At 41.7% G+C, this 14,879-nt stretch overlaps 1 protein-coding gene across 1 annotated transcript in view; it reads left to right on the top strand.

Moving 5' to 3' along the window:
* The window catches only part of VPS45 (vacuolar protein sorting 45 homolog), a 62,742-nt gene extending 48,862 nt beyond the window's left edge, over nt 1-13,880 (top strand). The window contains exon 15 of the mRNA XM_008695734.2: nt 13,243-13,880. Within this exon, the coding sequence (XP_008693956.1) occupies nt 13,243-13,330 (88 nt within the window). The 3' untranslated portion in view covers nt 13,331-13,880. The remainder of the gene's footprint in view (nt 1-13,242) is intronic.
* Nucleotides 13,881-14,879: the final 999 nt, after the last annotated feature.

Raw genomic sequence — 14,879 nt, 5'->3', positions numbered from 1 at the left:
ATTCAAAGATATGGGGTTGACTTCAGGACTCTTGTTGTTGAGGTAGTGCGGTTTCCTGATTTTTTAGAAGCCCTCGCTCAGGTGATGGAGATGTTTTATATCTTGATTAAGGAAATGGTTACACAACTGTATACATTTGTCAAAATCATCAAACGCTGCCCTTAAAATTGGTATATTTTATATCAATAAGAAATTATAATTTTAAAAAAGTACTCTAGTATCAAACTGACACTTTTTTCTTGATATAGTCAGAAAGATGAAAAGTAATTTAAAAAGGAATAGTTTTCTTACTATGTAATTCAGTGTTTTTTAATGCCATTGCTCTAGAACCACCTGATATTAGCTAGTGTTATGAGTCACGTACTTGGAGAAACACTGATCCATAGCAAGTCCTAAAAAGGGGGTCAGGATGGTACCAAGAACTAAAATTTATTTAGTACCTACTATATGCTAGACACTTTTGACACGTTTTACCTGTGCTGTCCAATAAGATAGCCACGCGTCACGTGTAGCTATTGAGCACCTGAAATGTGACTAGTCTAATTTGAGGTGTGATACAGGTATAAAATATATATCAAATTGCAAAGACTTAGTACCAAAAAAATAAGTGTAAAATATCTCATTAATAATTTTTAGAAGTTCTTAACGTTTTGGATTTTGGGGTTAAGTCAAATATGCTATTAAAATTAATTTTACCTTTCTTTTTCACCTTTCTAATATAGTTATAGAACATTTAGAATTACCCAGCAGCTCACATTTGTACTTGTTGTTTTTTTTTTTTTTAAGATTTTATTTATTTATTTGACAGAGAGAGAGACAGCCAGCGAGAGGGGGAACACAAGCAGGGAGAGTGGAAGAGGAAGAAGCAGGCTCCCAGCGTAGGAGCCTGATGTGGGGCTCGATCCCAGAACGCCGGGATCGGGCCCTGAGCCGAAGGCAGACGCTTAACGACTGAGCCACCCAGGCACCCCTCACATTTGTACTTGTTTACATTTCTATTGGATTGTACTGCCTTACCCATTCACTTTTGTTTTTAGTCTCGTGACGACCCAACAAAGTAGATATTTTTATTATTGTCATTGACTTCATTTTTCAGATGAGGAGATTGAGGGTTTAGGGAAGTAAAAACCTTGTCCAAAGTCATAGAGCTAATAAGTGACAAAACCGGACTTAAACTCACTCTGTCTCCAGTCTGGGCACCTAAGCACTCAGCTGAAATAATAATTTATGAAGATTAATGTAGCTGTGATTATTTTAATCTCTTGCTTATAAATGTCACTTATAAGGTAGGCAAAATTTGTTTTTACCAAATGGACAATATGTGAAGGTTTCTGCCTACTAAGAAATATTGTAAACCAAAGCAGGGGGGGAAATAGTACAAAAGTAAAGAATCATTTAGTGTTGTTTTAAGATTTTTGTCACCCAAATATAATTAAGGATGAGATTTAAGACAGTGTTGCTCTTTGAATAAAAATGGTTAATTTGATTAACTAGTTGCAGCTGTTAGTGTCATCACTACCTAAGTTGATGCCTAAGTGTTGGTAATAATATAATCCTGACAGAGTAAGTCAGTAACAATGTAGGGAGCACAGGTTTTTTCGTATAGAGTACAGTTTAGGGCTTAGAAAACAGTTGGCATTTTGAACTTCTGTAAATAAATTTGAAGGTGGGAGGGGACTGATTCATATCAACAGGTACTTTATAGATTTCTACCTAAACAAGTAACACTAGAAACTTGGACCTTCTCTTGTAACCACGAGTTGGTTCAATCTCTGAATTATTTACAGAAAAATTAGGATCCTGTAACAGAATTTGCATTTCAAAGAAAGAGGAATCCAGAGGACACTCTTGCTCACTTATGGGCATTTCAGGATCAGTATTGAGACTTGGAATCATCACCATCTCTGTAGAGATGCTGGGGGGAGTTTACTTTCCTGCTGGGATCAGAGTGTTTAGCCACCATTGCAAGAGTCGTGATGGAGTGTATCGCCTGTCACTGACGAGCATTTACTGAGTGCTGATTATGTGTAAGGTTTTGTGCAAGGTGCTAGAAAGATGAAGGCATGTCCTATATTTTTAAGGATTTCAGTGTCTAATGGGAAAGTAGACATATAAATGAATAAGTCTAATAAGATGTTTTTTTAAAAAAACTGGACTTAACCCAAGATTCAAATCTAGGTCTGTTTCTTGACTCCAGTTTATTTGTGCGTTTGGAACATACATTTTTAAAATTAAAAATGGCTTTTCACTGCAAAATCAATACATAATACTTGGGAAAAAAATTTAATACAGCTGAGCAAAAAGAAGATAATAGAAATATCCACACTGCCACCATCCCACCATGGGAAGTGTCAACATCTTGATGTATATATAGCCTTTGAGACCTTTTTCTATTAATGTGTACACATATATTTTTAAATAAAAGGGAATATACTATACATTTACTTTTAATGAAACTACTTATATATGTCATTTTTATAGTGACAGCATAGCATTCTGTTGTCTGATTATGCCCCGGTTTATTCAACCAATTCTCAGTTTTTTGCTCATTCAACACTTATTGAGCACTTAACTGTATTCCAGGAGCTATTGTAAGACTGGATATACAGGGGTGAACAAAATTGTTTGGTGTTAGTTGTTTATAATTTTCACTCTTGTAATAGTGCTGCAATAAACATTATTTTATATACATCCTTACGTACTTGTCCAGTTGCTCACTTGGGATAATAATAATTGAGCATATACTATACATGCCAGACAGTCTGGTGACTTCATTACATATATTTTCTCATTTAATCATGATCCAAGAAGTAATATTGTGGGGGCGCCTGGGTGGCACAGTCGTTAAGCGTTTGCCTTTGGCTCAGGGCGTGATCCCAGCGCTCTGGGATCGAGCCCCGCGTCGGGCTCCTCCGCTGAGAGCCTGCTTCTTCCTCTCCCACTCCCCCTGCTTGTGTTCCCTCTCTCCCTGGCTGTCTCTCTCTCTGTCAAATAAATAAATAAAATCTTAAAAAAAAAAAAAGAAGAAGAAATATTGTGATTCCATTTTTCAAATGAAGAAACTGAAACGTGGAGAAATGAAATAATTTGTCTTAGGTCATACAGCAAGCAAGTGCAAAGCTGGAATTCAGGTTCAAATTTGTGTGATTCTAGATTCATGCACTGCTAAACAATGTTGAGATGAAATTAGTGCCTCCGAGAGCATAAACACTTTTTTTAAGTAGGCTCCACACGCAGCATGGGGCTTGAACTCACCACCCCGAGATCAAGAGTCGCAGAGCATAAACATTTTTAAGATGCTAAATTACTAATTTGCCAGCCAGAAAAGTTTTACCAGTTTAAACCTTTATACCATACCCTCACAACACTGAGGTCAGCTGCCCCTGATTCTTAAAAATAAACTTAAAAATCATCAATGGGGGGTGACTGGGTGGCTCAGTCGGTTAAGCGGCTGCCTTTGGCTCATGTCGTGATGCATCGGGCTCCCTGCTCAGTGGGGAGTCTGCCTCTCTCTCTCTCTCTCTCTCTCTGCATCATTCTTGCTCTTTTTCTCAAATAAATAAATAAAATGTTTTTTAAAAAATCATTAATGTGTATGGAGAAGGTTGGTAAAAAGCAAACAGTTTATTTCAACTCAAATGCAGAGAAAGAAGAAAGAAGTAGGTAAACAGCGTGAAGCTGAGAGACCAGTAAAGGAGAGAGACACAGAGGCAAGAGAGTCAGAGGCAGGTACTGTCTGGTCACAGAGCAGCACTCATCCCCTCCCATGTCACCCCATCTCCCCCCGAACCCCTGCCGCCCGGTGCACCTTTCTCCTTTGTGTAAACTTGGTTGAGTAGTTTGTTTCTTGTAGCCAGAATGTTGTGTTTTAGGAAAATGTTCTCGCCTCTTACAAGTTTATAGGATATGCCTTTACGTGTAGTATGTAAGACCCAATACAGATTTGCTTATTTGTTTCGGGCTTTGTTGGATGAAACAATAAAAGGTTGAAAACGGAAGGAAAAGTTCAACTTTGCTGACTCTGTGGAGTGACACAAAGTGACTTGTTTCCTTCCTGTATTATCTACATTTCTATGTTTTTTATGATAAATACTAAAATGTTCTACAGATTTTTTAAAAGTCATCAGTTTGACGTCATTGGGATTATTAAGTACTAAAGTAGTTGGTTAGCCTCAGCACGGCCCTGAGTTGTCATTCCTCCGCCAAAATTGTGTTACCTTCCCCAACTGAATGATGCCTCCGCTGGGACACCTGTTCTTTCACTGGGATTATCATTAGAGCCTCTGGGCTGAATAGGACTGTGATTTACAAATCACCTTTTGTTACCCTTCGGTCTTTTATTTTTTTTATATATTTTTTTTCATTTAAATTTAATTAATTAACATACAATGTTTATTATTAGTTTCAGAGGAAGAGTTTAGTGATTCATCAGTTGCATGTAACACCCAATGCTCATTACATCACGTGCCCTCCTTAATTCCCATCACCCAGTTACCGCATCCCCCCACCCACCTCCCCTCCAGCAGCCCTCAGTTTGTTTCCTATAATTAAGAGTCTCTTATGGTTTCTCTCCCTCTCTGATTTCATCTGATTTTATTCTTCCCTCCCTTCCCCTATGATCCTCTGTCTTGTTTCTTAACTTCCACATATGAGTGAAATCATATGATAATTGTCTTTGACTGACTGACTTCACTTAGCGTAATGCCCTCTAGTTCCATCCGTGTCGTTGTAAATGGCAGGATTTCATTTTCTGATGGCTGCGTAATATTCCATTGTGCATATATACCACATCTTCTTTATCCGTTCATCTGTCAAAGGACAGATGTATTTCTGTATGTTGGCTGTCGTGGACATTGCTGCTGTACCAGCAAACAAGCCAAACTTTCATTCTTTCAGATGACAGTGATACCCTTCGGTCTTTTAAAAGGCAGTGGAGCATAGCAGTTGAGAGCATGGGCTCCCGTTGACAGACTACCTTACTCTTATATTTGGGGGACGCAAAGTAAAAGGGACCGGGGATATTCTTCATTACCACATCTGCCATCACTTGTTTGGAAAACCTCTACTTTAATATAATTCAAGAGCAGAATTCTACATTATCTCAAGGCGGAGTATACTAGGGCAGTGAGGATATTTACTAGGAAGGTAGCCCCATTGCCGGATGACCTTTGTGGTCTATGAGGACAAAAATTTTTAGTAGCTCAGGTTCCACTTGTGCTCGCTTCACATGTCCCCTTTGAGGCTGCCAGAGTGAGCACCCCTGTAATGAACAGGCCTGCGGAGCCGTCAGCAGCTGTACTTGCTACACGGAGGTTATTTGGGGGCTTCGTTTCTTATATTTTTTATGGCAGCCACCACTGTACTCCTGTCGTTGTGGTGGCTCCGACAGATTGATGTGGTCTTGAATGTGCCCAGTGGTGAGAAAATACATCTCTAGCTTTTTGTTTTCAGATGATGACCTCCTTTCAGACCTCCGTGTAAGCGATATTCCAGGCAGCTGTGTCCCTGAGGAGTCCATCCTTTGCCCTGTGGGCAGAGAGGGTAATCCCTTCTCCTCACACGACTCTCCGGTGAATGATATGTGCGCAGTGCTGGATACATGCAGAATCCCAACTGGTTGCTTTTTTGTCCTATTTCTTCTCAGTGGGAGAAGAACTAAAGCCAGGGGCCCCTTTTTATTTGTTTTCTTTTGCTTTGTGTTGTGTTCTGTTTTGTTTTTATAAGTCGGGTGTCCGGTACTAAGGGGGGAACTGGGAAGCAGTAGCTACATTTTCTAATAGGCAGTTACATTGTTTGCAAGAAAGTGTATTAGGATAAAGTAACCTCAGTGGAATTGGTTATAATCAAGGAAATATTTTATGTCTTAATTCAGTGTTTCCTAAGGTCTGTCCTATAGAAAATGTGTTTGGTATTTGTTGGGGATTGATAGGTATTGCCTTAAAAAAGGTTCTATAGGCAACTAAGTTTAGAAAGTACTGTTATCCTTCTCTTGGAAAGTCGCAATTCACATTAGTATGTTCAAGAGTCTGAGCAACTCCAGAGTAAAGAAACCCATTCAGCTTTTTTTCCCTTTATTGTATCTTAATATAATTTTTATATTTATAAATAAATATACATAACATACAAGTTAGAAAGGATAATAATATAATGAACACCCTTGAATCCTTCACCCAACCCGAGAACTAGAAAGTTGCCAGTGGCATGGATCTGTTCGTATTCCTCTCAGATTACATCCCTTACCTCCCTGCAACAGGTAAGCGCTGTTCTACGTTTTGTGTTTAGTTCCCTTGCTTTGGTGGGAGATTCTTATCACTTACCTATATATTTGTAAACAATGCATTATTTAGCTTTGCTTATTTTTGAGCTCAATCAGTTTTTCCCACGCTAGTGGATCATTCATAGAAGCAGAGAAACATACTGACTCCCCCCCCCCCGCCTTTAAAAACCCTCTGTTAGCCTCCTGTCTCTTTCCAGGTTCTGTGTCATTTCTCTGTTCTCTTTGTAGCAGAAATTCTTGAAGAACTGTTTCTAATCATTGTCTCTGATTCCTCTCCTTACATATTCTCTTGAACTCACATATTCTTTTAAGCCTCACTCTGTTCAGGCTTTCACCCCATCGCCCTCTGGAATTGTTCTTGCTCTGGTCCCCAGGGACCTCCACGTGGCTAAACCCAGAGTCAACCTTTAGCACTCATTTTACTTGACCTGTTAGCAGCATTTGACGCAGTTGTTCCATCCCTTCCCTTGGAAACACCTTTATCTTTTAGCTTCCAGAAACTATAGTCTCCTGGTCTTCCTACCTCACTGGCCATTCCTTCTCTGTCACTTTTGTTCATTTCTCCTATTTTGGGGAATCCCTGGAACTCCGTCCTTAGACCACCTCTCTTCTTCTCTATCTATACCCACTTCCTTGGCAATCTCATCCAGGCTCATGGCTTTAAGATCTGTCTGCTACTGACTCCTAAATTTATACCTCTCATCCAGACTTTTTCGGCCGCAGCACTATTAGTGTTTGGGACCAGATGATTCTTTGTTGTGGTGAGCTGTCCTGTGCATTGTAGGGTTTGCAGCAATACCCCGGCCTCCCCACGGTGATGCCAGCGGCATTCCACCAGTGACGACAACCAGCAATGTTTCCAGACGTTGCCAGATGTCCCCTGGAGGTAAAATCACATCTCTCTCACACCCTCCCCATTAAGAACCACTGTTTCTAGACTGAACTTCTCCCCCAAACTCCACATTTATATATTCAGCTGTCTACTTGACACTTCTATTTGAATGTCTAATTATCCATATTTAACGTGATCAAGACCAAGCTTCCGATACATCTTTCTAAACACGATCCTCCCTCAGACTCTCCATCTCAGTTAATTGCATGTCCATCCTTCTAGTTGCTTAGTTCAAAAACTTGGTGTTTTCTTGACTCCCCTCTTTCCCTCACACCTACATCCTGATTCATCAGTAAATCTTATGATCTTTTCCTTCAAAATATGTCCAGAATCTGACACCCTGTCACTACTGCTGTCCTGGTCCATGACACCACCATTTCCCACCTGGATTGTTACAGCCGCCTCACCCTTTACTCTACAGTCTGTTCTCTGTATCACTAGAGTGACCCTATGAAAATTCATAATTCAGGGCATGTCTCATCTCTGCACGGAAACCTCCAGGTGTTACCCATCTTACTCAAAGTAAAAATCAAAATCCTTGCAACAAGCTACCAGGCCTCACGTGATCTCATCTTCATACTCCCCTCCGTCCCCTTCCTTAACATCTCCAGTCTTCTCTCTTACTACCCAGTACCTTATTTACTTCTCTCCAGCCCACTAGCCTCCTCTCTGTTCCCTGAACACAGCCAGCCTTGGTCCCTTTGCACCTGCCCTTCCCCCAGATACCTTCCCTTGCCTCATTCACGTCTTGGCTCAGGTGTCAGTTTCTCAGTGGCCTTCCTTGACCACAGGATTTAAAATCTCACACCACCAGCACCACCTCCAGCTCTTTCAGACCTGCTGTATTCTGCGTAGCGCTTCCTTCATCTCACATACTGTAGAGAGGCAGTGCTGCATCGTGCTCAGGAGAGCAGACTCTGAAGGCAGATTGCCTGGATTTGTATCCTGACTCTGTCACTTTCAAGATGTTAAGACCTTGGCTCCTCTGAGCCTCAATTTCTTTGTAAAGTGGGATAGTTTTTATCTCATGAGAACCTCACATACATAGTGATAGGAGCTCGCCATTATTATTACTGTTGTGTTATTATTACATTTTACTATTAATTTCATTTATCTTCCGCTTCTCCTATTGGAATATAAATCCCATAAGGGAAGTTGTTTTGTTTTTGTTGGGTTTTTTTTTTCTTTTTTCCTTTTTTTTTACTTATTGCTGTATTCACAGTGTCTAGAACAGGGCCTGGCACATAGTAGGCAATTAATAAATACTTGTTAAATTGTTACCTCTGGAAAGAGCAATGGGGAGAAGAAAGATCCAGGAGACTTGAGCTCTATGTATACTATTTAAAACTTTTGCCAAGGGGCGCCTGGGTGGCACAGCGGTTAAAGCGTCTGCCTTCGGCTCAGGGCGTGATCCCGGCGTTACAGGATCGAGCCCCACATCAGGCTCCTCCGCTATGAGCCTGCTTCTTCCTTTCCCACTCCCCCTGCTTGTGTTCCCTCTCTCGTTGGCTGTCTCTATCTCTGTCAAATAAATAAATAAAATCTTAAAAAAAAAAAAAAACTTTTGTCAGAAGAATGTATTCATGTATTACTTGTGTCCTCAAAAAGCTTATAGGCTTATGTGGAAAAAAGACATATAGACAAATCCTAGAGGATTGAGAATATGAGAGTTGAGTTTTAACAGACGCACGGTTCAGATACAGTACAAGAGGGATGGGGCGACCTTCCAGGCGGAGGGGATAGTGCAAAAGCAAAGAGGTATGAGACGTGAGAGCAGCTCTGACAGCTGTAAGCGGTGGGAATTGAGAGGACTTGTCAGTGTTCTGTGCTGTTAAATGCTCCGTCGTATCCTCTCTCACCCACTCCTGTAGTCCAGCATCTCTTGCTAAATGTTTGGCTTTAATTAGAAGATTATTACTCCATTAAGGGGAATATTTGGGGCTTTTTTTTCTCATTATTTTCCAGAAAGTCTTTTTCTAGGTTCCTGCTTCCTATAAATTCCATTCGTTTTGTTTCATTATATCACTTCACATTTGACTCTAGCTTCCTTTGGTGTCTTTGGGTTTTTATTAAGAAACTCACATATAACTTCTATCTGTAGAATACAGTGGAAGAAGAGAGTGATGATAGAGAGGGAGAGTCTTATTATATAGCTTTGTTAGGGGCACAGCTGTTCAACTTGTCACTTTAGTCATTAGAATCTAAAATCCTGTGTTAGTCTCTAGTTCCTTACCAAAGACTGAAAAGTGAAGAAACTCTTTTTCCAATGCGTGATGCAAGAGTTTTTGAGGTTGACTTTTTTTTTTTTAAGATTTATGTACATATTTAAGAAAGAGTGTGTGCACACATGGGTGCAAGTTGGGGGAGAGGGGGAGAGGGAGGAGGAGAGAATCTCAGACTCCCCCGCTCAGCGCAGGGCCAGACCCGGGTCAGTCTCATGACCCATGAGATCATGACCTGAGCCAAAAATCACGAGTCAGACACTTCACCGACTGAGCCACGCAGGAGCCCCTTGATGTAGACTTTTTAAAATCAGTTGGTGAAGGGGCAGACTCCTGATTTCAGCTCAGGTCATGATCTCAGGGTTGTAAGATCAAGCCCCACCTCAGGCTCCATGTTGGGCGCCTGCTTAAGATTCTCTCCCTTTCCCTCTGCCTCTCCCCACCTCTAAATAAATTAATTAATAAAATAAAATCAGGGCTTTTTTTCTGCCCACCTTGCTTCTCTCCATAAAGCTGAGAATGATGACGGCACAAACCAAGACAGGCAGTAGCATTAGTCCCCTCGGTTAGCTGCTGGTACCGTCTTTGTTTGTATGTTGTCTCACATTGAGTTGTGATTGTGTATGTGTCTCTAAGAGTCCCTTGAAGGTAGGAATCATAACAATGTTCCTTTGTACACCTAGCTCAGTGCCTGCTTCATAATGAATGCTCAGTGAAACACTTGTTAAATTGAGCTGAATTGAATTAGATTATGATATCACAGGAGAAGGGAATTTTTGAGTTTGCTTTTAAAGTGAAATTGATTTAAAACAAAGCTGGAGCAGAGGATCATAGGGGAAGGGAGGGAAAACCGAATGGGAAGAAATCGGAGAGGGAGACAAACCATGAGAGACTCTTGATTCTGGGAGACAAACTGAGGGTTGTGGAAGGGGAGGTGGGTGGGGGCATGGGGTACTGGGTGATGGGCATTAAGGAGGGCCCACGATGTGAGGAGCACTGGGTGTTATATGCAACTGATGAATCAATGAACACCGCATCAGAAACTAATGATGTACTGTATGTTGGCTAATTGAATTTAAATAAATCAATCTCTTTCTATATGCAGAAAAAAAGCTAGAAAAAAATCATTCTTTTCTTGTTGTTTTTAAACATAGTCTAAATTTGGGGTATAGATACCAATATGTTCATCGCCCAAAATTTTTAAAGCATTCTGCAGTGACTCATCAAAGTCCTCAAATAGATACTTTTTAAAAAGTCACAATGGCCCTAGGAAACAAAATTAGACTTGGCAAATATAAATAGTATTTTCTCTTTGCAGTCAAGAATGTGGGGTCTTGTTGATACACAGAGGAGGATCTTGAAGTATAATTTCAGTTCAGTTACTTCTTGTCTTTGCACTGGTAGCAGAGTCTGAAGTGAAGCAGAGATCACCTGATCAATTCCTGTAGGGTTTCCCAGCACGGTTGTTTCGTTCTTACTATAAGTCACTAATCAAAGACTTCTCGTGTTATCTTTCACAAAAGCAACACTACCTCATTTCTGACACTTGCTTTCTGCCCTCCAACTGTCTCCAGTCCAACTGGTCAAAAGACCAGGCCAGACAGAGGTGCCTGGATTTCAGTAGGGGAATAAATAAATTTAGCTTCTATTCCTTTCCCTCTGCTTCGTCTTTTTTTTTTCTTTTGGAAAGGAGTTTGGAATTTAAATCCTCCAAGTCCAGAATCTGGCAGGTCTAAAACTGCAAAACAATGGTAATGATAAGGTACCTGGTCATCCCTCCAACCCTCTGCTGCAGATCTGTCCCCTGAGAGTGACCGCGGCACACTTACCATACTGCCCCAAAACTCCTGTATCATAGCGAAGGCTCTCTTGCCAACAGAGAGCTATTTTATCTTTTTTTAAGATATTATTTATGTATTTGAGAGAGAGCGAGAGTGAGCAGGAGGGAGAGGGCGAGGGAGACAGAGTCTGAAGCAGACTGCAAGCTGAGCGCAGAGCCCGACGTGGGGCTCGATCCTGTGACCACGAGAGCATGACCTGAGCCAAAACCAAGAGTTGGACGCGTAACTGAGCCACCCAGGCGCCCCAACATGTAGCTCTTCTTTTAATGAGTTCATTTACTCGGTGTACCTTTATTGGGTCCCTACTAGATGTCAGCCTATGTGCTAAGCCCTGGAGATCCAAGCTGAAGAAGTCCTAGACCCGCCCTAAGCAGCTCACAGTCTAGAGTGGCAGCAATAATAGAGCGAGTACTGAATGCATAATAACGCAGAGCTAAAATAGCAGTAGAGCAAAGAGATTCATAGTGACGGGGTGGGGGGGGGGTCCTGCCGGCCAGAAGGAGCTTGAGAAGGCCTCATGGAAAAGGTGACTTTTAATCCTCAGCCTTAAAGGATAAAAAGGATTTCATCAGACACAGGACATAAGAGCACAGCGTACAGGTGGGGAAGCTCAGGAGCTGTTCAGGGGCGAGCAAGTGGCTGGGCGCTGCTGGGCGGCGTGGTAGGAAGTGGAGCGAGACAAGCAAGCAGCGCTCCGCATGGTGCCCAAGCACGCAGGTTCCGGAGCCTGGGTTTGGATCCAGCGAAGCCACTTCTTGGCTGTGGTGAACTCGGCAAGTCTCTTCACCTCCATAGCTTGGTTTTGTCATCTTTCGAATGGGGATAATAGCATCTGTTTCACACATATACATACATAACACACATACGCGTGTGGCTTAACACAGTTCTCAGAACAAAATAAATACAAGTATTAGTTATTAGGAGGATACATTATGAAGGGCCTTGAATTTTACTCTGTACATTGTTCTGTAAGCAAAAGAAAGGTTTGAAAGCAGACGAGGTGAAAGTATGCAGTAGGATGTCATCTGTGTTTTAGAAAATTGACTCTGGTGCCACTTGGCAGAGTCCCCTGGCTAAGGAGGAGACTAGAGGCACAGTCCACGTTCTGAGGCCATTTTAAGAGTCAAATAAGAGGTGCTGATGTAACACGGTTCTCAGTTAATACAGTAGCCTTGCCCTTCAAAATTCTGGGTTCTGGGACACTGGGTGGCTGAGTCGGTGTCAGACTCTTGATTTCAGCTCAGGTCATGATCTCAGGGTCCTGAGATCAAGCCCCTCATCAGGCTCCATGCTGAGCGTGGAGTCTGCTTGAGACACCCCCCCCCACTTTTCTCCCTGCTCGTGCTCTCATAGATAGATAGATAGATAGATAGATAGATAGATAGATAGATAGATAGATGAGGGAGGGAGGGAGGGAGGGAGGAGGGAAGGAAGGAAGGAAGGAAGGAAGGAAGGAAGGAAGGAAGGAAGGAAGGAAGGAAGGAAGGAAGGAAGGAAGGAAAAAAGGAAAAAAATTGGGTTCCTAACTAGAAATTTCAAACTGGAAATCTGTCTTAACAGATCTTACAGGTTTTTTTTTTTTAAGATTTTATTTATTTATTTGACAGAGATAGAGACAGCCAGCGAGAGAGGGAACACAAGCAGGGGGAGTGGGAGAGGAAGAAGCAGGCTCATAGCGGAGGAGCCCGATGTGAGGCTCGATCCCACAACGCCGGGATCACGCCCTGAGCCGAAGGCAGACGCTTAACCGCTGTGCCACCCAGGCGCCCCAGATCTTATAGGTTTAGCGCTAAAAAACCCAGAACCCTGGGTAAGAGCACTAAGGGGAGCTCCTTCTAGTCTGAATGTTTGAGTGTTCAACTGATGCTTCGCCTCTGCACCCAAATATCAGACCAGTACCTCTTACATACTAATCATGATATCCTTTATCCAGTTACATGTCGTGGGCAAGATACTCTACTTTTGGAGATACCTTTTTTTTTTCCTTTGAGTAACCTCAAATCTGCTCAGTTTCCTAGAGGAAGTTCTGGCTTCTGGACTGCACAGCCGAAGCAGGGAGAGCTCTCAAGTTACATCGAGGTCAGCAAGCAGAAGATGAAATGGTGATGGCAAGGTGAGGAGAATGGTGCGACTTCCCCTCTAGCCTCGCTGCGGGCTTTCCCCGCTGACCAGAAGTGTTGGAGAAGAGCCTTGGGTTTTGTGCTTGTCATTATAACCCATCTCCAAGTAGCCTGCTAATTCCTGAACTGTTGGCACAGACACCAAGACTCCCAGTGATGAGTTGAGAATAAGTCTGTGCCCCTCCCAACCCACTTTTCTCATGGTTTCCTTATCAAATAAACAAATGTATTCCTTGTATTTGACAGCACAATCACTTCAGTTTCTGATGAATTTTGTTGGGATCTTACTTGAGAAAAGGGTTATCAGAGCTCGGAGGAGTCTAAAAAGTAATCATTTGATGGACACGCTACACATCCTCTCTTCTCTTGACCCCTTTTCCGTTTCATTAACCACATTCCTGCACACCTCATTTTCTGAAAACTCATCATGTTTCTGTAAAGAACCATCCAAAAATTGTTCCTATGTTGCAATTTTCTGTGGCACTGAGAACCCATGTATGACTACAATAAAAATCCATTTTGTGAAAAGATACAAGTTTTTATTTCTTTGGGGTTAATAACTATTTATCGGAATTCATGAGATGAGCTGGCTTTACACCAAACTTAGAGAAGGCGCTGCTTCTATCCAAAGGATATTTGGAGTATGTCAAGGCAAATGATAGATTCTGGTGTCAGTTTCGATTCTCTTGAAAGCAGTGGAAAGTGGTGATGTCACTCATGCCAGGAAGTTATGGCATCCTCAAATCATAGCAAAAACAGCACAGCGCAATCCCTCCCTGGTTCTCTGTAAGCCCTTTATATATTTTTTAACCTCTTTTTATGTTGAACATAAAATATTCTCTAGCCTCAGATAGCGTAAAGTCAAATCTGTCACAGTTATCAGGACTTGTGAATGCTATTTAGTCTCTTTGTGGCTCAGTCTCCTCATCTGTAAAATAAGAATAATAGGGGCGCTTGGGGGGGCTCAGTCAGTTAAGCATCCAACTATTGATTTCAGCTCAAGTTATGATCTCAGAGTCATGAGATTGAGCCCCACGTTGGGCTCTGTGCTCAGTGGGGAGTCTGCTTCCCTCTCTCTCTCTCTCTCTCTCCCTCTCCCTTTGTCCTCTCCCCACTTGCCCACTCTGTCTCTCTCTAAAATAAATCTTTTTTAAAAATGAGAGTAATAAAGCACCTTCCTCATAGGATTGTAAGGATTAGATAATACATATAAAGCACTGAGAACACTGCAAACACTAATAAGAGGCAATAAGATTGATTCCTGTCTCCAACCTGGGTATACAAAATCACTATACAGAAAGATCAGATTCCTGTCAACCCTCCCACTGCACTAAGCAGCAGCTCAAGAAATAAGGGGAAAAATAAAGGTCATTCTATCCATCTCCATTTTCCCATTGCCCCTTCTTTTCTCCATTGTTTCTTTACCTCACACTCATGTGAAGCCCTGAGGCTGTGCCCATATTATAGCCAAGAGCTAAGATCTAAATTCCTTTCCTTTTTTTTTTTTTTTTTTTTTTTTTTTTTTTT

Source organism: Ursus maritimus, unplaced genomic scaffold, assembly GCF_017311325.1.
Source record: "Ursus maritimus isolate PB19 unplaced genomic scaffold, ASM1731132v1 scaffold_12, whole genome shotgun sequence".
NCBI lineage: Eukaryota > Metazoa > Chordata > Mammalia > Carnivora > Ursidae > Ursus > Ursus maritimus.
Note: the sequence above shows the minus strand (reverse complement) of the source record. Positions and strands in the feature narration are given on the sequence as shown.